The following is a 26111-nucleotide window of genomic DNA, read 5'->3' as shown; positions in this document are numbered from 1 at the left end:
ATCAGAGTTGCCCCCACCCTCCTTGCCTTTCGTAAGCTCCTTAAAACCCACCTCTGTCGTCAGGCATGGGGGTATTGAGACTTTCCCTTCCCCCTAGGTTTATAAAATTTATGCATGGTATGTCAGTATGTATGATTGGTTTCTTAAATTGGGGTTTTTAAATTAACTTAAATATTAGATTTGTTTACATTGTATTATTATTGTTGTTAGCCGCCCCGAGTCTACGGAGAGGGGTGGCATACAAATCTGATTAATAAATAAATAAATAAATTTGGGTATTTTCATCCACCATCTTTTTGACATATTCCTCAGATTGCCCTGGAGGCCTATAGATCACCCCAATTCTAATGACAGAACCCTCTTTATTTTGCATGCAAACCCAGAGAGTCTCCAGATCTTTACATGTATTTTGAATTAGTGTTGTTTTTAGACTTTCCTTAACATAAATGGCTACTCCACCTCCCATTCTCTCTATTCTATCCTTCCTATACAATATATATCCTGATATGAATATTTCCCATTCATTAGAATCCTTAAACCATGTCTCAGTTATGGCTACCAGATCCAAATTATCTCTAGAATTATGGCCATTAACTCACAAAGCTTGTTGCTCAAGCTTCGAACATTCGTGCACATTACCCAAAGAACATTATTATCATTATTAGTTTGCCCCTTATCATCAACAACTGCATCTATTTTATTTACAGCTCCCTTTTCATAAGCTTCAGGAAACTGATTTATCCTCATTAGTCGGGGACAGAAATCATCCACATCAGTTACATCTCTGTCCCCTTTACCTAGTTTAAATGACTGTCCAAAAAAGTTCTGAACTTCTCACCGAGCATCTGGGCACCTCTGTATGATGGATGCAAACTATCCCTCTTAAACAACTCCCTATTAGACCACCTACTGACATCATGACTTACATAGCCAAAACCTTCAGCTTTACACCACTGCCTAAACCACACAACTCTCTGATACAAGTTGTTTTATCCTCCTGACCACAAACCGGTAACATCTCTGAGAAAGTCACTGAATCAGTCATTCTGCCCAGCTCCATGCTAAGACATTGGAAATCTCTTTTTACTACATTAACATTTCTCTGGGACAAATCATTTGTGCCAAGATGCACCACCACATCAACGTTATTACCTTTACTCACAGCCTTGACAATATTTGTAATCCGCCTCCTGTCCCTGCTGGAAGTGGCCCCTGGGAGACACCTCATCAGCTTCACCACATCCTTACTCTGTCCTAAAACAACACCTCTAACAGTCGAGTCACCCACAAGAAAATGTGTCCTCTTTTTATTTCTAGTAACTGCACTTGATGGTTTAGTGACACTATGCACCTCACTTACAACTACTTCCCCTTGGAACATCCCGTCCTCCTCCTCCTGAGGGGCCTCGCTAATATCTACAACACCCTTTCCATTTAAATCCACAAGAACATTATAGGAATTAGATAAAGAGAGACCAAAATTGCTGTTTTTGCTCCACTGCACGTAATCTTCCTGAACCGACAGTTGTCCACACAGCCCTCCTCCTTGGGGGCGCTGTGGAAGTGGAGGTTGCACACATGGCTGCATTACAGCATGTGGCTGGGACAATCTTTCCACTTCTGACTGCAAGCTACAAACTAAGGACTGCAATCTAGATATCTCGCCATATAAACAAGATGTCCTTATGCAAAGAGGGCAACACCCCAAGTTCCACAAGGTACTATGGAACACAACAGCGAAACAAGTGTTACACTGCACCAAGTCAGACATCTTAACAGTGCATGGTACAACACAGGAGAACAAACCCATCAGGACTAGATTCTGCAGTCCATATGCATTTAAAAGACAAAAGTCACTCTTCTAAAGATAGCAAAGTCTACACTTTTGGACAGAGAGGACTGCTGATTTAAAAGAGAAGTCAGAGAGGCCATCTATGTAAAAATTAAATAGCCTTCTCTCGACAGAAAGAGAGAGATACAACATTATCTATCTCCAGTCTACAACATAGTCCTTTTAACAGTTTCAAGAAGGTTCCAGATCCATTTCACTACTCTAGTGGCCCTGATGATACAGATATACCTCCAGGTGGCCTTAACAACTTGCTAAAAGAATGCAAATGACCCGCTGTCTGCAAGAAGTATACATCCTTCCATTTCCCATCTCCCAGTCAGAGCTGAAGAAACTTCAAAGAAAAACCAGAAAGTCCAATTGCCTCTTGAAACAGCACCTTTGGAACAACATGACCTAGATGATTGAGAATCTCGATAACAAGTGACAACTGGTTTTTGGCTTAGGGATGTCGGGCAATTCTGCTCTCTCTTTCCACTGAATGAATTAGAATGACAAGTATTATTTTATTCTGAATATAAAGCAATGGAAGAAATACTTATTTCGGGAAATATGTTTTATATCAACCTACGTTGGCTCGGTGTTCTCAATGATCACAATAGTTAGATCTGATGGGAGGTCTAATTTCAGATACCTGAAGTGCAGCATATTGGAAAAAAATATTTATTTAAGGTGAAGGATCTAAATGAAAAGAAATGACATAGTAGAGATTCTATTATAAATATAATTTTATACTTGTTCTTAGCTAAAAGGCAAAGACCTATAATAAAAGAAAAATTATATATGGGGAAAATGTGCCACAGTTTTGAAACACTCTAATCATCTAAGCTTCCTACAGTTTCAAATTTAGAGGCATAACAACTGTACATTTTCTTTAAACATGAGTGTCAGGAATACATGTTGCTCCTTCTCCTAATATTTGATTGGTCTTTTGCCTTCAAGGTGAACTATACTTAAGGATTTAATAGCAAAAAATATTTAGAATTATTATTTAAATCTTCCATCTCTTAATTGTATCCTATTGCTTCTATTTTATCCCATACAAATGGTAATACCAGTGGTATTAATATATTCCAATATTCCAATATTAGTATATTCCAATACCTTAGGAAGGTTGCTCAGTAACATTTGCCAGTCACTCTCTTTAAACATCTGGACTTCAATAAAAAAATCTTCCATTAATTCAGTATGCTACCAGATTCTTGTCAAAGATGCTTTTCTTTCAGGTCAAATGGTCATTTGAGATCTAGCAGAACCTTTTACATAATGGGATCTGTACGAGTCTGCAGGACAATTAATTAAATTCTTAAAAATCTGTTTTCTTATTATCAACGATTGATTTGTACATATGTGGAAGATCAAGTACATCTACTTTTTAGTATTGTTGAGTTTGTACATATGTGGAAGAATAAAAGATTTAATGTTAGTGAAGTCACAAAAAGCTTAAAATTATCTTGACATTTTTTTTATTTCCCCCTATCACGTTATTTCTAAGTGCCCTTATTTTATTTCTTCTCCCAATTCTGACAATCCTTCCATGCCAAGACCTCTTTATACTTTGAAGTTGAGTCTGCAATATAGCAATAGCACTTAGACTTATATACTGCTTCACAGTGCTTTTACAGTCCTCTCTAAGAGCTTTACAGAGTCAGCATATTGCCCCCAGTAATCTGAGTCATTTTATTGACCTCGGAAGGATGGAAGGATGAATCAATCTTGAATCAGTGGGGATCAAACTCCTGGCAAAGGGCATAGTTATCCTACAATACTGCATTCTAACCACTGTGCCATTATGGCTCTTTATGTTTATCAATATTTTATCTCTGAAAAGCCCAGATTTCTGTTTGCCTTTTTAAAATAATTTTCTTTTTCTATAAAATTTGATGATTGCATCTCTCTTCTCTCTTCCAAAATGTTCTTAGATATGGGCTGTATCTGTTCATTTCTTCTCGTCTCTTTTTAAAAATGTCACTCATCATTCTGTACCATTAATGCACCAGAGCTTCTAAAATCCATTGTATTGTCATTTTAGACTGATAAGTACTAAACAAAACATTGTGGGGCAAAGGAATCACTTACCTTGATTGACAACAAATCGTAACTTCTGTATCGTTGCCAGATTGCCGCTGACTCTGTATATTCCATCAACATCCAGACCTGGAAAATGAAGATGTACTTTATATTAGCTTCAATAAGTATTATGCTGTCTGTCAAGAAACTATAGCTGCTGTGACAAATAAAGAGAAATATATACTTCTGTGAACTCCTTGATAATAATTCACCCAATATTCTGTAATGCTCCCCCCCCCCGGCCTTTTAGATGCCTTGGATTACGTGTTATAGTTCCACTTACACTTTAGCACTTGCTGTTCTTTCTAGGACTGATGGAAACTAGGATTCAACAACACCTGAAGGACTATCTAGTGACTGTATTTTTTGAAGCAAAGGAAAAAAGAAACATCAAATTTCAAACAATTATGTATGGAATTTTGCCTCTTCATATAAACTCAGTACCTTTGGATATCTGTGTACTAGGGGTGGGCTACTGCCCAGACAGGAGGGAACACAATGGAATAGCGAAAATGGAGCTCCACCCCAGAGCATCCAATTTGCACTGAAAGATGTTGAAAGAAAATATGGGGCGCCCTGCATAAGCCACGCCCACAGTGTGGTAGTAAAACTTTTAGTAGCCCTTCACTGCTGTGTACTATATGGTATGACTACCGGTATATTCTAATTCAGAAAGCCTTCTATAGACACTAAACAGAAATATAAAATCTGCTTTTGCAGTTGCATTAAGAGAGCATAAATAGCACATTGTTACTTTACTTTCTTCAACCTTTTCCTATTACAGATCCTTATTCACAATGTAACTATCATTAAGGGATATTTATGGAGATATTAACAATATAATATCATATAAATAAATATTAACAATGATTAATTTTAACTTAATTACTTCTGAACCAATTTATTCTTTAAATAGATAAAAATAAAGTTAGATTTAGCCAGTTTTCATCTGCTTTTATAAAAGAACCTTATAAATCATTGTTTAGGTCAATGGTGTTAAGTTAAGTTAGTGGTTGATATATATATATATATATATATATATATATATATATATATATATATATATATATATACATACTGTATATATATATATATATATATATATATGTTAAAATGTTTTCAGCTGGAATTTTTTTAAAATTAAGGGAGACTAGGATGGTCCCATTTCGGCCTTATTAGGCCTCATCAGCTAGCCACACCCCTTTCTTTTACTGGGATGTGGCTAGCTGATGAGGCCTAATAAGGCCGAAATGGGACCATCCTAGTCTCCCTTAATTTTAAAAAAATTCCAGCTGAAAACATTTTAACACATACAGAATATAGTTGTCGGCTATAAATATATTAACTGCCTTGTAGTGGTCCTGGGTTGGGCCTAGAGGCAAAAAGGAGCTGTGACGTTCCTTAAATATACCAGGGTGATCCGACTTAAGAAAAACATATATATATATATATATATATATATATATATGAGTGATTGAAAGATTAGTATAGTTTTATTAAAGGCTACTAACATATTTTTAAATTGTCTTTAATTGATGTTTTTTATTTTAAGCTGCCCAGAGTCCAAGTGGAGTTAGGAGGCATATAAATTTTACATACAAACAATCAAATAAACAAAGTTAAGATTAAAAAAAACCCCTTGGATTAGAGAGAAATATCAATGAATGTAAAATATGCAATGACTAAAATCCTGTTTCTGCCTCAATTGAATAAATCAGAGTTTGATAACCTTTCTTGAACTATTCTAAATCTGGATGGATGTATCTGAACAGATTTCAAATGTATTAGTTAGCCAGGTTATATTAATATTTTTATACAAAACTTTTGCAATATTATTAAGTATGATTTAGCAATATACACAGGCAGTCCTTGACTTACAACAGTTCCTTTAGTGACCGTTCAAACTTACAACATCACTAAAAAGTGATTTATGACCATTTCTCACACTTACAACCATTGCAATATGCCTATGGTCATGTGATCAAAATTCAGACAGTTGGTAACTGACTCCCATTTATGATGGTTGAGGTATCCTAGGGTCATGTGATCCCATTTTGTGACCTGGCAAGCAAACTCAATGGGGAAACCAGATTCAGTTAACAGACATATAACTAACTAAACAACTGCTATGATTCAGATAAAAACTATGGCAAGAAGGGTCTTAAAGTGGAGCATAATTTACTTAATAAACGTCTCCCTTAGCAACATAAATTATGGGCTCACTTTTGATCATATGTTAAGGACTATCTGTAGAAGGTACTACATTCTTTAGAATGTTATTCAATATGGCAGCATAAAGATAAAAGTTGAAACAATATATCTGCTAGAGTGAATATATACCATATATTTTCTGGTTTAAATATGTCAACAGTGAAAAACAAAATATCCAATATAAATGGGTGAATTTGGATATTCTTTTTATGGCTGCATAATCTTAGCTGGAGTAGAAATTACTTACTTTGGAAAAGGTTTTGGGCCTTGTTTGCATATGTTTGAAGGAGAAAGGGGGAGAGTACATTTTTTTAAAACGGCTGATCTTAGACTTTAAATTTCTAAACAAATTTCAAAGAAAATACTTCAACTTCAAAGCAGACTTTTATCTAGAATGAAAACTAACAGTCAGGGTTTCTTCATGATAAAGCTTAAAATAGTTAAGGGAATAAAACATAAAATAACCATAGTTTCAAAATTTGTAAATTTACAGATGGCATTAATGTTAGTGGTAAACACTATTATATCATGACACTCACTCACTACCATAAAATCCAATTTCTAGTTTAATATATGCTGACTATTTGATGTTTCCAAAAGGTGTTTATCACTAAGACATATTTCTAGCCTTCCCTTAGAGCACATAGCTGTTTCACCCTCCTTTTTTATTTGAAGGAGCTTTAGATAATGTGAACAACCCCCATCACCAACCCAGGGACCATAATCCAAATTGTGTTCAAGATTTCAGTCAAGGAAAAATGCAGCTGTTGCAAGTTATTCCCACCATAAATCTTAGAAGCTTTCCACTTTATATCTAGGATAGCGATTAAATATTATTTTCTTTCCAATGAGCCATATATAGAACTGCTCTTATTTTATATAATTTATTATTTGCAAAGCATGACACTCATTTTCAATTTATTTCTATGTTTAGGTAAATTCTTCCACTTAAATATATCTTCTAGGGTACTTCTATAGCCTTTAACATTTTAGCTCATCACATTTAAAATAGTGAGGGCAGTGTATTAATAAGCAGCTGTCCATTCTTCCAATTTTAAAAGTAAAGAGATGGGTAGCAGTTGAATTGTGATCCCTGAACCTTCTTCAGCATTAAGGTTCAGAGGAAAATACCATATTTTTTGGTGTATAAGACACATCCTTTTCCTTCCCAAAAGAGGCTGATAATTAGGGTGCATTTTACACTCTGAATGTAGCTTTCCCACCAGCTTAGTTAAGCTATGAAACAGGAGCGAAAATAATGCAGTTCCTTTCTGTGCAACTGATCTGCCTATGTTGCATCTCGTGTTCTCCTAAAATTTCATTAAGCATTTTCAACGAACAACAATTTTTCTCTTTCACACCTTTTGTACACTTTTTGCTACCAGTTGTCGGTGCTCACAGTGTGCTCTGTGCATGCGCACGAACCGAAATCTCACATAAGCATCCTCATACAAGCTAGATTTGGGCAAAAATCACCACTTTTTTTGCTTCCAAGCATGCACGGAAGCAAAAAAGCTGTGATTTTCACCCAAATCTCACTTGCGTGAGAGCACTCTCGTTGAGATTTTGGCAATTTTCACTGCTTTTTTTGCTTCTGCACATGCGTGGAAGCAAAAAAGCAGCGATTTTTGCCCAAATCTTGCTCATGTGAGATTTATTTATTTATTTTATTTATTTATTAATCAAATTTGTATGCCGCCCCTCTCCGTCTCCGTAGCATGCTCACATACGTGAGTTTTGGATGATCTCTCCCTATTTCTTTGCTTCTGTGCATGCGTGGAAACAAGAAAGTGGGGAAAATCACCAGATTTTCAATGGTTGTGCACATGCACGGCTCCAAACCTATGGGAGCTGTGTACGTGCGTGCATGAGACCTACCGGAGCCACACACCTGGGTGCACCAACTGCTGTTCTCCACTGTTCTATTCACTATATATGAGCCAAGAAAGAGGGCAATCATAGAAATGGTGGAATTAAGCAAACCTTGACTAAGCATTTACCTGTGCGCATAGTAAAATTTAGAAATCAGCTTTCCTTGGGGCTTAAATTTGCTTTTCTGCTTTTGTCAAGTGAGGCGTTTTCATTTCAATAAAAATCACTTTTGATAACAGCAATATCTGGAGATATCCATGATATCTGTATGTGTCTTGTGTCATGTATGTGGTAGGAAACCTCTGCCATTAGTAGTTTCCCCCTACCTGAATAATTTAAAAGTGGTTTCAGTAAATATACCTAATATTTTTTTTAATTAAAAAAAAAGAAAGGGAAAAAAGGACAGAAAACACTTGAGGGTGGTTTTCAAGGTTTCTTTCTTTTCTTTTTTTTAGCTAAACAAAATGACTTCATTGTTTCCAAACTCCATTTTCTTTTAAACATTAGCTGGGATCACTGAGGCCGAGGAATGTGGGAAAATGGATTCCCAAACTATGTCTACCCCTTCTAATTTTGAGCTGCAGTTTTTGGCTTGGCTTGAATCACATCCTCACATTTCAGTATGGATGTCAGTGTAAAGTGATATTTTTTAAACATTTTTTTCACTCATCGTGGGATAAGAAACAAAGCAATGCTACTCTTTTAACAAATTCTTCTTCTTCACGCCCTCCTCATCCTTCTTGTCTTTTTTCTAAAACAACAACAACAAAGGAATGAAAAAAAATGTTTTGAAATGAATTGTGGAGGGAAAAATGCTTTGAAATGAACTGTGCTTGGGTTTTTTTTAAAAAGGGTCCACTGTTAGTAAATCTTGTCATCTATGTATCAGAAATTCCAGCTATTTTTAATCTGCTTGGCTTGAAACTGCTAGGAGGAAGGGCATAAAAAAATTAGATGATTCTAATCAGCATGCTGCTGAAGACAAGTTTTGCTACGAGAGAGAAAAATCATATGCTTAAAACAGATGCTTAAAACCAAACTTTGATTCACAGAACCCTTTAATGCCTCTGAATTTTTTCACAGTATTTCTAGACCTAAAGACCTTTGAAAGCCCATCTTTGCACAGATGTGACATTACAAATGGATGTCAAAAACCCCAGCATTGCAAATGGACATCACAAAAATTTAAGATAGGTGAATTTGTTCTGTTGCCCCAGAATGCTGCAGCATACACTTTGGCAACTATACATGTAAAACTTTTTCTCCTTCAGGAACAATGAGCAGCATTATTTAAACATCAGTCTTAACTGTTTACTTCTGAAACAAAGTAGCTTTCTGAAAACGCTATACTTAACCTTAAAAATCCCCACAGAGATGTCAAATACTGTATGTCATTTAATAGGGATTGACATTTTATCACGTTTTAATTTAATTTTGTGTGCAGATACTCTCACTGTCCAAATAACAATAACAGGGCTCGACTAGTAATTAATGCCAAATCCGGCAAAACAACTGGCCACTGTGATACAATTGTAGATAATAATAAAAATAAAATATTGCTTTTGTGCTAGCATTGTTTCCATAAGATGATGACAAATCTGCTTTAGGACTAATATATACCCTACAGTGATAAACTTAGATGATTGAATAAATAAATAATAAATAAACCCTAATGCTATTAATACATATTAGTTTGGGATGTTGTAGGATGAAATGCAAATTTTGGAACTTTATATCAATTAATCAAATGAATCACATTTCTCCTTTTTATTTTTTTATTGATTTTAAAATATAAAACACACACACAACATACAAGTGCTCAGTGATTTTTGAATCACATTTCTCAAGCAACAGCATAATATTAATTTGCTTTGCAAATAATTAAAAAGATACATCTTTCTTAAAACAATAACAATAACAAGTGCAGCTACTGTCAAAGCAGCCATTCCTTCACTCAAGAAAACTAGATTGTATTTTAAATTCTTTTTACACCATTATTATTCCATAAATTCACTAGGTCACTGCCTGTCCTTTCTGTTATTCCTAGTGAAAATTCATACTGAGCTAAAAATAGGACTAGACTGAGAGGTTTGCCTGCCTTCCAAACCAATGGGTGTAATGCAGGGGTGGTTTCTAACTTACCTCACTGCTGGTTCGCTTCCTCTTGCACCGTGTGGGCGTGCCTCATGGGTGCATGTATGCATGCACAATACCAAAAGTTTTGGGGGGAAAATAGCCAAAAACAAGATGGTGACTGCATACACAGTGCCAGAAACTCAGCTTCTGCGCATGCTCAGGATTTTTTAAAAAATCAAAAAACTTTTTAAAAACATTCAAAAAAGTTGGACCGGCACCAACTGAATTAGTTTCATGACATCATCATGACATCACCAGCAGGTCACTACCAGTTCAGGCGAACCGGTCCAAACCTGGAGGAACCCACCTCTGGTGTAATGTAGCCCATACAAAGTCCTTTCCACTTTCTGCACCAGAACATAGTCCCCCAATGACACTGAACAACTTCTATCAACAACAAGTTGGTTGCAAGGTGGGCAGCTATGTGAGGAGGAGAGGGAGATAGAAGAGAAACAAACAGACAGACATAGAGACAGATGAATTAAGATGTTACTGTCTACTATATCCTTGTTTAAAGGCACAGGTACTTTATCTAGTCATAAGCTGTAGGTATGTTATTTGTTTATTGATGGGGCTAGCACAGTAGAGATGAAACCAAGGGGAGGAAGGGGAGAGGAGAGGATAGAAGAGAAAAGAAAAGAAGAAAAGAAAAAAAACAATTATATCAAGCGTAAAAGCAGGCTGTAAGATATGTATATTAGTTTTCTGGAGCTTTCACCCTTGGTGCTTTTGTGTCCTAAAGCATTGGAACATGCTCATGTTCAGTATGTGGCTTGTATCATGAGATTCTCTGTCTTCCTTTCTCCTCTGTATCTATATATGACTCTAGAAAAGTTATGCTCATAGAACCAGCAGCTTCTATGTGTCTCCTGAATTTTTATATCACTTAACACCTGTTGCACATCACTTAATAACAATTGCACAAAGAAAATGGATTCTTATAAATGTAAGCAGATATGAAAAGTACAGGGATATATGATTGATCTAAAAATATCTACTTCATATACTTAAGACCATCCATTTTTTTCCTGCTTGTTTGCATAAATAAAATGATAATACAGCGGTACCTCTACTTAAGAACGCCTCTACTTAAAAACTTTCCTAGATAAGAAGCAGGTGTTCAAGATTTTTTTGCAAATTTCCAAGGAAATTTGAGAGCGGCAGGAAGGCCCGGCCAGTTTCCTGCCATTCCCCCTTTAATCCTGGCCATCTGGGCTGCCAGAGGAGCCTTTTGGTGGCACATAAGGAGGCTTTGGCAGTCCAGAGTGAACAAAGAATTTTCCTTTCTCTGGGCATTTGGACAGGGAATAAACCTCTGCCAGCGCCCAGAGAAAAGAAACACTCCCTTTGCTCTGGGCAGCCGAGGAGTCACCACAGAGAAAGAAAGGCGCCAATTACAAAACGATCAAGTGAGAGGAGAGGGGAGCCCTTCAGCATGGGAAGGAAGAGGCAGCAGGTAGCAGCAGCAGCAGCCAGTGTACGGGAGGCAGTGTATGGGAGGCAGCCCATACAGTGTATTGGAGGCACGTGCTCCTTCTCATAGCCTCAGAGTCCCTCGTTTTTTTTAAGCCTTAAAGTTTTGGATTTTTTTGATTCCCCTCACCTCAGCTTCTTCCTTCGGCATCCGCCCTCCTCCTCCTCCTCTTCCCACTCAAATTCTGAGCTTTTATTTCTTTCCTAATGAGTTTGCACGCATTATTTGCTTTTACATCAATTCCTATGGGAAAAATTGCTTCTACTTAAGAATGTTTCTACTTAAGAACCTGGTCACAGAACAAATTAAGTTCTTAAGTAGAGTACCACTTATTCTATAAACACAGCAGAAGTACAGCAAATATAAAATGGCATTCATCTTCAGGTAACTTGGTCACCACCATTGCTATTTAGGGCAGCTAGAAACTTCTTGATTTGAAATGTTACTCATCTTTTCTATCTCTTTGCAAGCCATTGTAGCCTAACAAAGGCAACAAGTGAATAAATTACCAAAAGGAAAGCAATCAGTGGATCAATTGTAGAAATATGTTTTGACAGTGACAACTCTAGCAACAAAGAAATATATCATTTTGAAGTTATACAGTAGAACACAATGTATAAAAATATGGCTTAACATTTTCAAACACCAGTCAACAAGTGACTGTAAAATACTGGTAGGAAAAATGGTTAACCATCACAACCTCAATAAGAGGCATTTCAAAAACAGCTACTAAACAGAATGTATTACAGCAATCTAATGCAGAAGTTCCAAACTGATAGATAAAAATAGTTAGATCACTAAGTAACCAAGAAGAGAAAGCATAATAATAGTAAACTTCTGACCACACACAGATGGAAACTGGGCACATCCCAGACCGCAGTGAGATATAACCCTCAGCTGGGGATTTGCTATATGCCAACTGGGAGGAGTTAAATATATCAGTCAAAGAACACAACACATTAAATCTGATTTTATTCTATTGGGCATTTTCTTCCTCTGCAGGCTCACACAGTTCAGCAGCAGGGTAGCACAATTTTTATTTATTGCCGAAAGAAAAATCTCTCCTCTTATTTCTTCTGTTACAGATTAATGGCATGAAAGAGTTAAGGAAGATTTTTTTTAAAGAAAATACTGCTAGATTATATCTGTCATGAAGGAATATTCTTGGTGTATGCTTCTGTGTAATCCATTTACCACCAGAGAGTCTCTTAAGTCCATATGATACCCTTGTGTATTACATTTTGTATTTGGATCTTTGATTTAGCTGAGAGAGGTTTGAAAACATATGTAGCTTGACAAGTCCTTACTGGCAACACAACTGGAGGAGATTGTAAGTCAGCTGTAACAGGTTCTTGTTCATCTGGCTAAAGAACTGCCTCTTCCAGACAGTAGCATATTAAAAAGGCAACGTTTTTTCTAAAACTTCTATTTTTTATTCAAATTTGCCCTTATAGAGATTTGCATTAAAAAACCTGGATTTTCAGGGAATAGAGGAAGATGAATGAAAATGAACTTCAACATCTTCCATCTTAGCTTTATACAGAAGTAAGACCCAAATGTTTTAAAGAACTATACTTAGCACATTGAGGCTGTGAAATGCATCAGATATTCAGTCCATTTTTGTTGCAGAATCAGACAATCATCACCATCAGCAAATTGACTTGAAGAAGGGAGGTGTCAAGGGAATCATCAACCCCAAGTCTCTTCGTGCCCACTAGAGATCTAAATCTAGCCTACCTTGAATTCCTTTGACTTTTAATACAGCCAATTTTCTTTGACTGTTATCAGTTTAGATTCTTGTAGAGCGCATTAGCTTGCACTAAACCTGCAGTCATCTGAACCGCCTCACTTCCTGATTCTTGCTTTTGACAGTGCAACTAATAATAAGAATATTGTAACTTCTCACAGTAAAGTGGATGGCTGTCATCATGAATATTAATAATACTATTATTGTATAATGGTCTGCATACTGGCTGAGAATAGGACAACCAAGAGTTTTCTGTTCTTGATCAATGACATCTTTGCATTGTCCCACCACTACAATAAAGAAGCAAGTATTCCGTAAATAAGTTCTTTCTAAATGCTAAATTTCATTGCTGATGCAAAAAGATCTAATAATAAAAAAGAACTTTGTCTTGAAGACACATCACAAGCTAATCTGCTTGTATCCCATGCTTCTTTTGGCTGTTCTGAAGCCAATCTTAAAAATGCCACCCTCTTCTGGAGTTATCTCTTGTAACGCAAATCTCTCTGTGCCCTCATTTACCATCATTGCAGTAATGCTGTAGTGATCAAACAAATAGAAGATTCCTTCAGTCTACTCTAGGCACACTGAACTGAGAATTCACCTGGACCAAAGCCAAGTTTTAATTCACTGAAACTTTGTAGCTTCATTCCAATGTGCCAATGTCACACCTTAAAGTTCTTGAAGAAAAGGGAGGGAGGGAGGGAGGGAGGGGGAAAGGGAAAGAGGGGGAGGGAGAGAGAAAAAAACACAGCTCAGGAGGGAAAGCAACAGTTTTCAACTGGCACAGGGGGTGCATTTGCAATGAGTTGGGATGCCAAGCCATCAAGAATATGTGAATGATTCACACTAATGGTGGAGAAAGGAAAAAGTGTTGTTTGGCCTGAGGATGGCTAACACAATGTTAGTCCTTCAATGTAGTCCAGACACAACCAGGAACACCAGCTCTATTGTTTCTTGTTTGAGGTTACATTGATAAAATCCTGCAAAACTAGAAGCATTTCTCTCTTCCTTTCCTTTTATGTCTGAAAAATTAGGAAGGGTCCTTCTGAAATGTGTCCTATGTCCTTTCTCCTTCTCTGAGCTGTGATACACGCTTTTACACAGTAGTTTATTTATTTATTGGTTTGTTTTGTCATGCATGTATGAGATAATAAATATAAGTATATACAAGATTATGAATACATGAGTAAATGGGGTCATTAGGACAGGGATGGTAGGCACATTAGTGCACATGCACGCTCCATACAGACTTCTTAGGAATGGGGTGAGGTCAACAGTAGGCAGTCTGACGTTAAAGTTGTGGGGTTAGGGGAAGAAACCACAGAGTCAGATAACACATTGAAGCCATTGACCACTCTGATACAATAGTTTGTATCTATTGTGTGCTTGTTTATTGTTGTGGTTGAAGTTGAATTAGTCATTGACAGACAGAACATTGTAGCAGATAATTTTGTATATTATGTTTAGTTCAGATCGAAGGTGATGTTGTCTAAGCCCAAAATTTCAAGTCTGGTGGCATAAGGTATTCTGTTGCAAGCAGTGGAGTGGAGCACTCTTCTTATGAAGTTTTTCTTCATTTCCTCAATTATATTAATGTCCGATATGCAGTGGGGGTTCCAGACAGATGAGCTGCATTCAAGAATTGGTCTAGCAAAAGTTTTGTATGCTATGGTTAATAGTACAGTGTTACCAGAAGAAGAAGCTACGCAGGATTGGGTTAACAACTCTTAATGCCTTTTTGGCAATATTATTACAGTGCGCTCCGATACTTAGATCATTAGGGAGTAATACTCTAATGTCCTTAACAGAGTAGGGGTAATTTAGGAGGTCATATCCACCCAGCTTGCCTTTTGTGTTCTATTTTTTTCTGTGTAAGACAGAGCATTTGTTGGTTGTGATTTGAAGTTGCCATTGTTAGACCATTCTAACAAACAGTCAAGAATGAAGGGTATCAGTACAGTTGGTGATGTTGAATAATTTCACATCATCAGTGAAGAGAACCCATTTGCTTATAATATGATCACAAAGAGTGTTGGTCCTAAAACAGTGCCTTGGGGATGCCACTGTTAACAGGTGTGGGGTTTGATTGGATATTTTGACTACATGTTGTCTGTTTGACAGGAATGCAGCTATCCACTTATGCAGGGGTCCAAAAATACCATAAGATTTTAGTTTAGAAGTAGTTTGTTGTGTACTCTGAATCAAAGATTTTACAAAAGTCTATGCAAATTGTGTCTATTGCTTTGTCAAGTTGGATACTCCATATGTTTTTGCAGTGTAGGAGTTACAAATTACAGGACTGTAAAAAAAAGGCCTATAAATACTGGGGGCTCAGGATTCTGGCCTTCATCTTCTGAGTCTCTTTGATCCTCTTCATCTGAGGCAGAAGCCTTGCTTTGCATGGAGGGAAATAATGAATGTGCCATTTGGGGGGCCTCCATCTCTCCTTGCTGTTGCGATGAGCTGAAATGAAACTGGCTGGCCAGTTTGTGGCTTTCCCTGTCTCCCAAATCCATTCCCACATACCATTACATCAGAAGATCTTTGATGTAGCAGATATTGGACAACTGATATAGGATGAATACATGCAATTGTTACATATTCTGAATGCCCTAAAGCAGTGATTTTCAACCTTTTTTGAGCCGCGGCACATTTTTTACATCTACAAAACCCTGGGGCACATTGAGCGGTGCGGGGGGGGGAGCTAAAAAAAGTTTGGACAAAAAATTCTCTCTCTTCCTCCCTTTTGCTCTATTTCTCTCTCCCTCTTTCTCTTCCTTCCTTCCTCTCTTTTTTGCTCTCTTTCTCTCTCCCTCTCTACCTCCCTCTATGTCTTTCTCTCTCTCTCCTTCCCTCCCTCTCTTTCTCTCTCTCTTTCTCTTGTTCTCTCTCTCTTGCTTTCTTTCTCTCTTGTTCTCTTTCTCTCTCGCTCGCTCTTTCTCTCTCGCTTTTTTGTCTCTCTCTTGCTTTCTTTCTCTCTTGCTTTCTTTCTCTCTCTGAGCTTCACGGCACACCTGACTATGTCTCACGGCACACTAGTGTGCCACGGAACACTGGTTGAAAAACACTGCCCTAAAGAACCAGAAACAAGTCCATTTTGAATGTCTTTAAATTTTCTTCTTTTTCAATGGATGGTCTTAAACTAGAGTTTTTGAATTTCAGCAACTTTGAGAGGTGTGGACTTCAATTTCCAGCATTGTGGTCTAAATAATCCTCCATTTGAAAAAGAAAATGCTCAGTGGCCAAGAATTATCACTGTTCTTTTTTTTTTTAACACATTGGTTTGAAATACTTGGGCTATTATTATTTTTGACCTCATTTTTTTAGTGTTTTATAGTTGATTTTCTGTTGCCAATTTTTTTTTAAAAAATGATTATTTTAACTTTGGTTCCTTGCTTTCTTAGGGTCTCTGAAGAAACAAGGCAAAAGATTTAAACAAATACATGCATTATAAAATGACAAGGGCAACTGTACAATGCATTTTTGGAGTGATCTGAATTGTGGACAAAAGGGTGTGAAGAAAGAATAATAGATAGGGAGACAATATTGCAAATATATTTCTAGATACAGATAACTGTGAAGTTACCCACTGGTGTATCAGAGATTTGACAATTTAGTGCTCAAGTTTAAATAGATCATACCAATTATGAAATACAGACATATGTAACAAAAATTTGGAAGCACATGTCAGCTTTCACATCATGTTCAAAAGCATAGGAAATTCAATAACTAACATGAAAGAACTTTGAAATAATTTATGGTGGGAACATTTTTGTTCTAGAAGCTTATCTGGGCAGCACCTATAGGAAATACATTTGTTACAATTACAAATTAGTTTAAAACAAGGACATTTTCACTGAAGTCAGTGAGATCAGGACTGTTATGAAAAAAATAACATTTACTAAGGCATATGGTTACAAATTTCTTATTATCTTGAATATATAAAAGTTTTGTGTTAAATCTTGAGCAGCGCAGAAACTTAGATCCTTTACTTTCCAATATCACCAGAAAGTTCAATGGCTGTTTTTTTTTAGTATTTTTTTTAAAACTGCTTCCTTGCTTATCAGATTAATTAAAATTTTATGCCATATGCTTCTTACCATACTATGCAAACAATGCTCAGCTTCTTGAGAGATCCCAACAGAGAGAGGAGTAAGCTCATTGCTAGTAATATCTCTAAAGGGGAACTAATAATAGCTACAATTATATATTTAAGGAGAATGTGTACATATATTCAATAATTTTGTCATTTCCCACATCTGTTTAGTTATGAATCTATTTCACTCAGGAAACAATCTGCAAGAAAAGTTAAGAACAGGAAGAACTTTCTGATAGAACTTTTCTGACATTTAAATACATTTTTGAATAATATATCACTCATATGTGAGGCTACACAAGTTCATAGGCAGGCAATAATTGCTCTGCTAGCGTTACTGCAAGCCTCCATGCAGATTATTCAGAGTGAAATCAAATATTTAGGTTTTAGCATTTTGAAACAACAGAGCAGAGCTCAAGATTATGTCTACATGCAAATTGGTGAAGGACAGTATCGGCTGGATGTCTATGGATGGTCATGATTTCACAGCTCATATGTGAAGGTATAGATACTGCAGTGACATGTTACTATTGACAAAATGTAACCCCAATGAATTAAATAAGACTCCTAAATAAAAGTAAGACTGAAGCCTAAATAAGATTAATTAAATCCTACTGAATTGGTTGGTCATGAATGACCATTAATATAAACTGAAGAAGTTGAACACATCTATTTTTCTTTTTAACACAGGCAGCCATAGAGCAGGGAGTTGTCTTGTGAGATATAAGGAGATTAGTTATTATTCCCTAACATAGCTGCAAATCCCTCTAAAAGACTGTTAGTTATGGGGGATGAGCTTTCTTGGGCACCCACAGAAGTTTGTCTCTAAGAGGAGGAAAGGAATTCATGGCCCAACTCACTTACAATCTATTTTTATATCACTAACGCAGTCCTGTTTGGAGCTACATGTGACACCTATTGCCAAAGCAAAACAAAACAACTAGTTATTAAGATTCTACTTGGTTTTTAGAGCTCCAATCTCGGGAAACACCAAAAGTCATTGCTGTGAAAGTAATCTGGATTAGGAAATATATGCCCAGTTCTATTGACTCGAGTTGAGTTTCAGGGGAAAAAAAGAACAATGTTCAGCAAAATAAATGTGTGTGGGGGAGACAGATTAAGCTTGTAACATTCTGCAAATAGTGGTTGTTCTACAGATAGGATTCTGAGCAATTTTTGTAAATAAAATCTGTAAACTAAAAACGGATACACAATGTAAGTATAATTTGTTTTAACCCATTGTAGTAATTGAATCACTATGGTGGAATTTATGAATAATTATTACTGTATGTCAGAGATCTTGGATTGAGTATGTTTTCAGCTTCTGAAAATGTTTTAAAGTTTTCTGTGAAATATTTTTAAATGTCTAGAAAATATAAGCATGTGTAGTTTGCTCATATGTGTTTTGCTGCTATGTTTTTTTGTTTGTTTGTTTGGCAGGACCTAGGGGAAGAGCCTTCTCTATGGGGGCCCCAGCCCTCTGGAATCAGCTCCCCCCAGAGATTTGCACTGCCCCCACCCTCTTTGTCTTCCATAAAAGCTTAAAGACCTACTTATGCCACCAGGCTTGGAGCCATTAGGTCAACGAGCGTAATATGTTTTGCTGTATGAATGGCAATGAATTATTTTAAATCTTATTAGAGGGTTTTTTACGTTTTTTGCTATATTAATTGGATTTTTAGATATGTATATGGTATATTGTTTTGGACATGTTGTGAGCCACCCCAGGTCCTCAGAGAGAGATGGCATACAAATCCAATAAATAAATAAATAAATTTGTCAGTGACAGAAAATATAAATCTCTTTTTTCCATCAACTATTAATTGGCAATTCACCAGTTAGTTAAGGTGCTTCTATCTAACATTTAGGAAATTCAGCCTTTAATTCAGCCATGGATTTTATTGGGTTCTCCTGATCAGTCAGCATTTCTTGTTCTGACTTGTTATATGGTTGTTGTGTAGATTTTTTTTAAAAAAAAAAGCAGGGGGAGAGGATGGAAAGGGAATATATGTTTCTTTGAACTCCTTGAAAAAGAGATTTTACATAAATATTAGCAAAAGTTAAGCTACTAAACAGGAAATATTTTATCCCTAGTTTATCAAGACCATTCCTATCATTTATTCCTCGCATTTTCCTTAAATGGGGTACTTAATGCTCTCTAAGCTTGGTTGTTTTCCTGCAGACATTTCATTCCCCAACTGGATAACATGAGAACAAGCTGTGAAATTCAGTTTAAGGTTTGACAAAAAGTGCCCGTTTCCAAATTAAATAAATTAATAAAGTGAAGAAGAGTCTATCTTGTATGGTGAATGCACTGATTGATTGGGATTTATTTCTGAATATTGCCTTTACTCAAAACGTCACTATAGCAAAAAGAGGGGGGCAAAATGCCTCCTAGGTTGGTGTGCCAGGAAAACCACTGGAGTGCTCCCAGGTATGAATTTAGTCCTGTCACAGCAAATGTTTCTGTGGTAAACAGTCAGTAACCACTTATTTGTTCTGGCAACTCTTACCATTCAAATGCTTTCTTATATTAGCATGGGATACATTTCTCTGGAATGAATTAGTCAATGAGGCAGGTATCAGGTGACTTTAAGAAAGATGGCAACTGGCTTAAAGGGGTACTGTACCATTATTTGTACTTCCATTATTTATTTATTTTACTTTATAGGAAAAATGCTGCTGAGGTTCTGTTCCTCGTGCTTTCCAGATCATACCTTCACGATACATTGTTTTCCATCTTCCTTTTCTGTTTCCTTTCTAATTTGTACATCGTACATTTTCTACAATGTTTTCTCTTAATGCCCTTCTCCCTCTTTTTCCTTAAAAAACAAAAAGACCCAGAGTGTGGGTTTTTTTTTACAGACACTGAGGCCCCAGAGAGAAAATACCCTTCCAAGCCAATTGTAACTTGGACTTTGTACAAAATTATGAACTAGCTTTTGCTCTAGCTGTAGTGGGATAAAATGAATCAGAATTTGTAGAGCCAAGACATTTGCATTCATTTGCTGCTAATTTTTGCTCATAACTTAGAAATATCTTTTAATATCATAAACTTCCAAGGTAAAATTGCTTGGAATGTGGTTTGGCTAATATTTGTTTGGATTCCACAAAGCAATAAAATCAATGGTTGATAAGGTATGCACTTTACTGACCTGAATTAAATTTTTAAAGTTCTGTAGTACAAAATTATATTATCTATTGCAAAACTGAATGTTTTCTCCTTTCTAAAATAGCATGCATTTGCTATCATTTTGTTTTGCTTCTCTTCCCTTTACATGCGTATAAAAATAAGGAGCTGAAATCTTGGAAGGGGACAAATCATTTTTTTAAAAAAAGCCTTCAAGGATCTTGTCAGATGTTAAACAGTACAAATTGCACATTTTTCATGGAAGTATTAGCTTTTAGGGCATGCTTGGATCCAAGTATAATAGATTTTTTCAAACTGGGAAAGAATGTATGCTAAAAAATTAGCAGAACTAAGAGCTCAGATCATCTAGCAGAGCAATATGATCCCTACACTTTCAGGGTACTGCTCTCAAAGGTAACTGGAAACTTATATAAAGCGTGAAGCATGGGGAGGGAAAAATGTTACGAACTGTTTGCTAAAAGGCAACCATCAGGGATAAGCAATTTGTAAATAAACTTAGAAAAATAAAACAAATCTTTGGATATTATGGGTTTCTTGGTAAATGTAGATGTTTATAGCAAACAAATCAGCTCAAAGGAGATGATGAGGTTCTGAAATAAGTTTGGAGTGGTTCTTATGTTGTACATCAGGGCTCAGTAACTCTTAGTGACATGGCAGCTATTTAATGCATTTCTACTCTGCTCTTCAGCCAAAAGGACATACAGAACAGTTTACAGAATTACAGTAATGTAAATAGAACAATGCAGAGAGGGAGGAGGAGGAGGAGGAGGAGAGGAAGAAGAAGAAGAAGAAGAAGAAGAAGAAGAAGAAGAAGAAGAAGAAGAAGAAGAAGAAGAAGACTTATTCCCAACTCCTACAAGGTCAGTAAGAGGGGCATGCATAAGTGCATCGCGTGCCTACTGTCCCTGGCCTAATTTTCTTCTATTATAAGTATCAATATCATGTATATAAACATTATTATATCTTAGTATGCTACCAATACTTGACAAAATAAATAAAGAAGAAGAAGAGGAATAGGAAGAGGAAGAAGAAGAGGAGGAGGAGGAGGTGGTGGTGGTGGAGGAGGAGGAGGAGGAGGAGGAGGAGAGTAGTGAAACACATATGCCCAGCCATAAAGGACTACATTTAAATCAAACAATGGCACAAAAGTGATATCTCTCCCACCAGCAGTCACCCATCCACCCACCAGACCTTAAAATCTGACCCAGACCATTGGAGATAGAACAGAAAGTCTGAGAAGCCGTTTATGGAATCAGAGCAAAAAAGCATTTATTCTGCCAACACAGCAAAAAAAATTAAAAAGAGACTGAATAATATCATTTAATGACTGTTTTTTTTTCATTTGTTAGAGAAAAAAATGTGGGCTTCTTTAAGCCTCTTATTCTTTGTATTCTCTTTATTTACATAATTTGGATCAAAGTCACACCAGTTTAAATATTCAAACTCTGCCAGAGGGCAATAATATTTACCTTTTTCTTTCTTTCAACAACTTTGAGATTGGGAGCAATTTGTTTTGTTTTGTTTATTTTAAAATTTGTTTGCCTCCCATCTCATATCCAATGGGTCTTGACAGTTTACAATATAAAACATTAAAAAACATTAAAACAATCTTTTTTAAAATAATAGGGGGTATATCCTCATATTGAGTATGGCCATTACTCCTTGATTAGCTTATGAAAATCATCATCCATTGCAGGGCATTATATATAAAACTCCCATGGGAAAAAAAACCCACTATAAAATTAGAATGAAAAATAACCTATCTTTGGAAAACTGTCTCTGAAGAAACATGTGAATATTTGTCTTATAGTTTACCTGTTTGCTTGTTTTATGTATTTTACTAATTTTTATGGACATTTCCTTTTAAATTTGGATGTTTATTACAACGTTTGTTCAGTATTTTTAATTAGATTATTTTTTAATAAAACACTATACTTATACTTTGTAAATGTATACGTTTGTTATTAAAAGGGAAGCACAGCTCTAAGCATTGTAGACTTTAAATTCGACTGAAAAAAAGAGAAGGGAAAAATTGAAATACAATCAAAGAAGAATGATGAAGATTTCTTGAAGATGATCCTTGATATAAGCAAATCTTATTGAAATATTTTGTTAATCATATGAGTTAAGATATATTCTTTCATATGATAATCATGTAATGTTTAAGAAGGAAATATAGGTTCAACAAAATCAGCCTTTCATAGAAGTTTTGCACTAGACTGATTTCAAAGGGAATTGAAGCAATTTTGGGAAAGTCAATGATAAATTTTTGTGTGTGCCATTATTGCTGTTGTTGATAAAATTGGTTTAATCTTACTTATTTATAGAATTTATAACTTTATAACTATACTTTTATTTCAGTAACAAAATTATCTGGCTCTCAATATGTTGGGTTGAGAGAAACTGACAAGACCAAGTCAACCCAAAAGCACCCATGATTAAGTGGTTACCTGAACCAGTGGTGGGTTGCTGATGGCTTGGAAGGGTTTTTTAGAACCGTTAGAGGAAATTTGCTGCCACTTGCCGAATTGACAGCAATGTCCAGCGGTCCATGTTCCTGAACTGATCCACTGGTCTCCACGGATTGCAAATCTGCCCCCCCCCCCCCCGTGTATGCGCAAAGGCTTCTGCACATGTGCAAAGGGTAATTTCTGTGAAGTGATGCACACGTGCAAAATGTGAACTTCCATTGCAATGCAAACCAGTAAGGAAGGTAAATAGAACCCACCCCTGACTTGAACCCCAGTTTCACTATTAAGCATACATCTTAATCACATACTTCCTCACACAATATTTGTACTGACTGTGCAGAAGTGTAAAATGTATTTAAAAGAACTAGCAAGCATACTGGAAAATTCCATATGTTGGTCAAACCACATATATCTTGGGAAGGAGAAAGGATCTCTTTTCTGTCTAAAAGATATCAGACATTAGATTGCCCTAATCCTGCTTTATTTTAGAGAGAGGGAATCTGAAATTTAAATTCCTTTCCCACATTAAAATGCAAAACAAACTATTTGAGCAAAAGACTAGTGGAAGATCATTTGTTGTATATGAAATGATGAGTTCACACACACACACACACATGTACACACACATATAGGTTCCTCTCTAGATTCCTCTCCCTTAATTAAAAAAAAAATCAGCAAAACATGTATATATAATCTGCCACAGGAGATAACAAAAGGAAATACTTAAGGTACTATAATCATTTTAGGCCTCTTTTTTTCCAGGTCACTATAATCTACCCAAAGATAACTAATTGCACAAAGTAAACATTCCTCTTCAACCACAAAAGGAATCTATTACACAAACATATAATTCACAGTCATTTTTAGTGGGCTGTAAACAGTTTGGAATGAGCATAAAATGGGACAAAAATCAAAGTGAGCATTTTGAAATGAAAAAGTGTTTGCTACAAAAGGTCAGTCCCTTTGCTTGGCAAACTATGCAGAAAAGCCTGGGAAAATGTTGAACACACAAGCAGTAAGGGGATTTTAAAGCCAACCACCTCCCTGTTTCTTTAAACAGACATCGGAACCGATAACTGGATGCTGTCAAACAAATGACAGCAAAAAAATAGAACAGCTGCTAACAAGTAAAGTTAAGAGATAAAAATTTTAAAAGCTAGGGACCTTCTCCGAAGTGGACTAAAGGTCTTTCTTAAATCTTTATTCAGGGCTAGAGATCTCAGGAGGACTTTTTGGCCAAGAGTCAACTATGTGATTTTTGTATATAATTCTTTCAACAGAGGGGGGGGGGGGAATCAGTGTTGTTGCAAACACTGACATTAAGAATTTGAGTATACAAGTTGTCTTGGATGGTCACTGGTTCTCATGATATAAATTATATGGACAAGATTCTTTATAACATTTCAAACCACATCAATTAAATAGAAAAGAATGGATCCCATTAAGAATATTTGGAAATAAATCCAAAAGCCTTTCAGTGACAAATTATAGAACCGGAGTCCCATAATATTCATTTTCATTTTCTCTGAAGGGAATACTTTGATATTAAACTATGAGATATAATAGGAACATTCTTCTAGTCTTTAGTTTCCCCCCCTTACCAGATCTGGTAGCAACTGTATTTCCCTGCTTCTGGGTTTCTAGAAATCTATGACTGTATCTGCAGGATGATATGGTCCTTTGGCTTGAATCACAACGCCATTACCCATGTTGTAGATGTGGGGAAGTGAGCTTCTTTATTTATTTTATTTGTTTTGTTAAGTAGGTACTGGTAGTTTACAAACATACAACTATGTTTATATACATGATACCAGTAAGAGAGAAACATTAGAACAGGGGATGGAAGGCACACTGGTGCACTTATGCACGCCCCTTACTGACCTCTTAGGAATCGGGTGAGGTCAACAGTGGATAATCTAAGGGTAAAGTTTTGGGGGTTAGATGGTGATACTACAGAGTTAAGTTTTGTTAAGTTGAGCAACTTAACTCAGAATTAGGAAATAGGATAAAAGAGAAGGATATTTTTCCTGTTCTTCTCTTTTCTCAGGAAGTAGCTGTGTGATGTAAAAATAGTAATATGATGGTAGAGATGATAGGGAGAGGGAGAGACAGAGAAAGAGGGGGAGAGGGAGAGGGAGAGACACAGAGACAGAGACGCAGAGACAGAGAGACACAGACAGAGAGAGGGGGAGGGAGGGAAAGAGAGAGAGAAACACAGAGGCAGAGATATGAGAGAGAGAGAAAGAAAGGGAGAGAGAGTGGAAAGGGGGAGAGGGAGACAGAGAGAGAGACTGCATTATTATACTTATAATCGCAACTTTGGACATGAGTATGTAAATAACAGCATTTGTGTTGTGATGTCATGGCATACATTTTGTCACTTGTCCCTTTGTTCTCCATATGGACACATGTCTTTTCTCATTAAGTTTAAAGGGTACCATATGGCATCCTTGGCCTCTTTTTCATCTCAAAAGCAGGACGACACTGAATTATTTTCATTATTCCACAATAGAAAGATGAGAGAATTAGATGTTGGTATTGCTGTTTCCAATGGTGGCCACTGGACTCAGCAATCGCATTAATGCACAGACTCCTCCCTCCTGCTAACTAACTTTAGTGCATTTGTTACTGGCTTTGTATGGATCACAATTGCACCCTAATTAAAAATCAAAACAGATCTGAAAGATGAACCAAATTTTTATTAGGTTAATTTTAAATAAAAATGGCAAACTAGTGTGATCTAAGAGATTTTCATATTGCCCTCTCTCATTCAGAAAACCTATTTCTGAGGAATCATATTATTTCCATGTGGGTAATGAGGGGGGCTATTGTGTGGAGCTGAGAATATAGTTTATGGCTGAGTCTGGTCCTTGCATTTGTATTTCCAGTTTCTCTAATATCTTTCTCTATTCCATTTAAAAACATATGCATTTTAAATAGAATTTTTAAAAATACATTATTTTAATTGTTGGTGAGCCACAAAGCAAAATTCAATAGTTTTGCATAAATTGCTAGAAAATGGATGTGGAAATAA

The 26111-nt window shown here is 36.2% G+C and overlaps 1 protein-coding gene across 4 annotated transcripts in view; it reads right to left on the bottom strand.

The window, feature by feature from the left end:
• The window catches only part of ARHGAP15 (Rho GTPase activating protein 15), a 517480-nt gene that overhangs the window by 163811 nt on the left and 327558 nt on the right, over positions 1 to 26111 (bottom strand). For all 4 annotated transcript variants that reach the window (XM_070737062.1, XM_070737052.1, XM_070737079.1 and 1 more), the window contains one exon: positions 3929 to 4006. In XM_070737062.1, coding sequence (XP_070593163.1) covers positions 3929 to 4006 — 78 coding nt within the window. The remainder of the gene's footprint in view (positions 1 to 3928; positions 4007 to 26111) is intronic.

This window comes from Erythrolamprus reginae, chromosome 1 (genome assembly GCF_031021105.1).
Source record: "Erythrolamprus reginae isolate rEryReg1 chromosome 1, rEryReg1.hap1, whole genome shotgun sequence".
Classification (NCBI taxonomy): Eukaryota; Metazoa; Chordata; class Lepidosauria; order Squamata; family Dipsadidae; genus Erythrolamprus; species Erythrolamprus reginae.
Note: the sequence above shows the minus strand (reverse complement) of the source record. Positions and strands in the feature narration are given on the sequence as shown.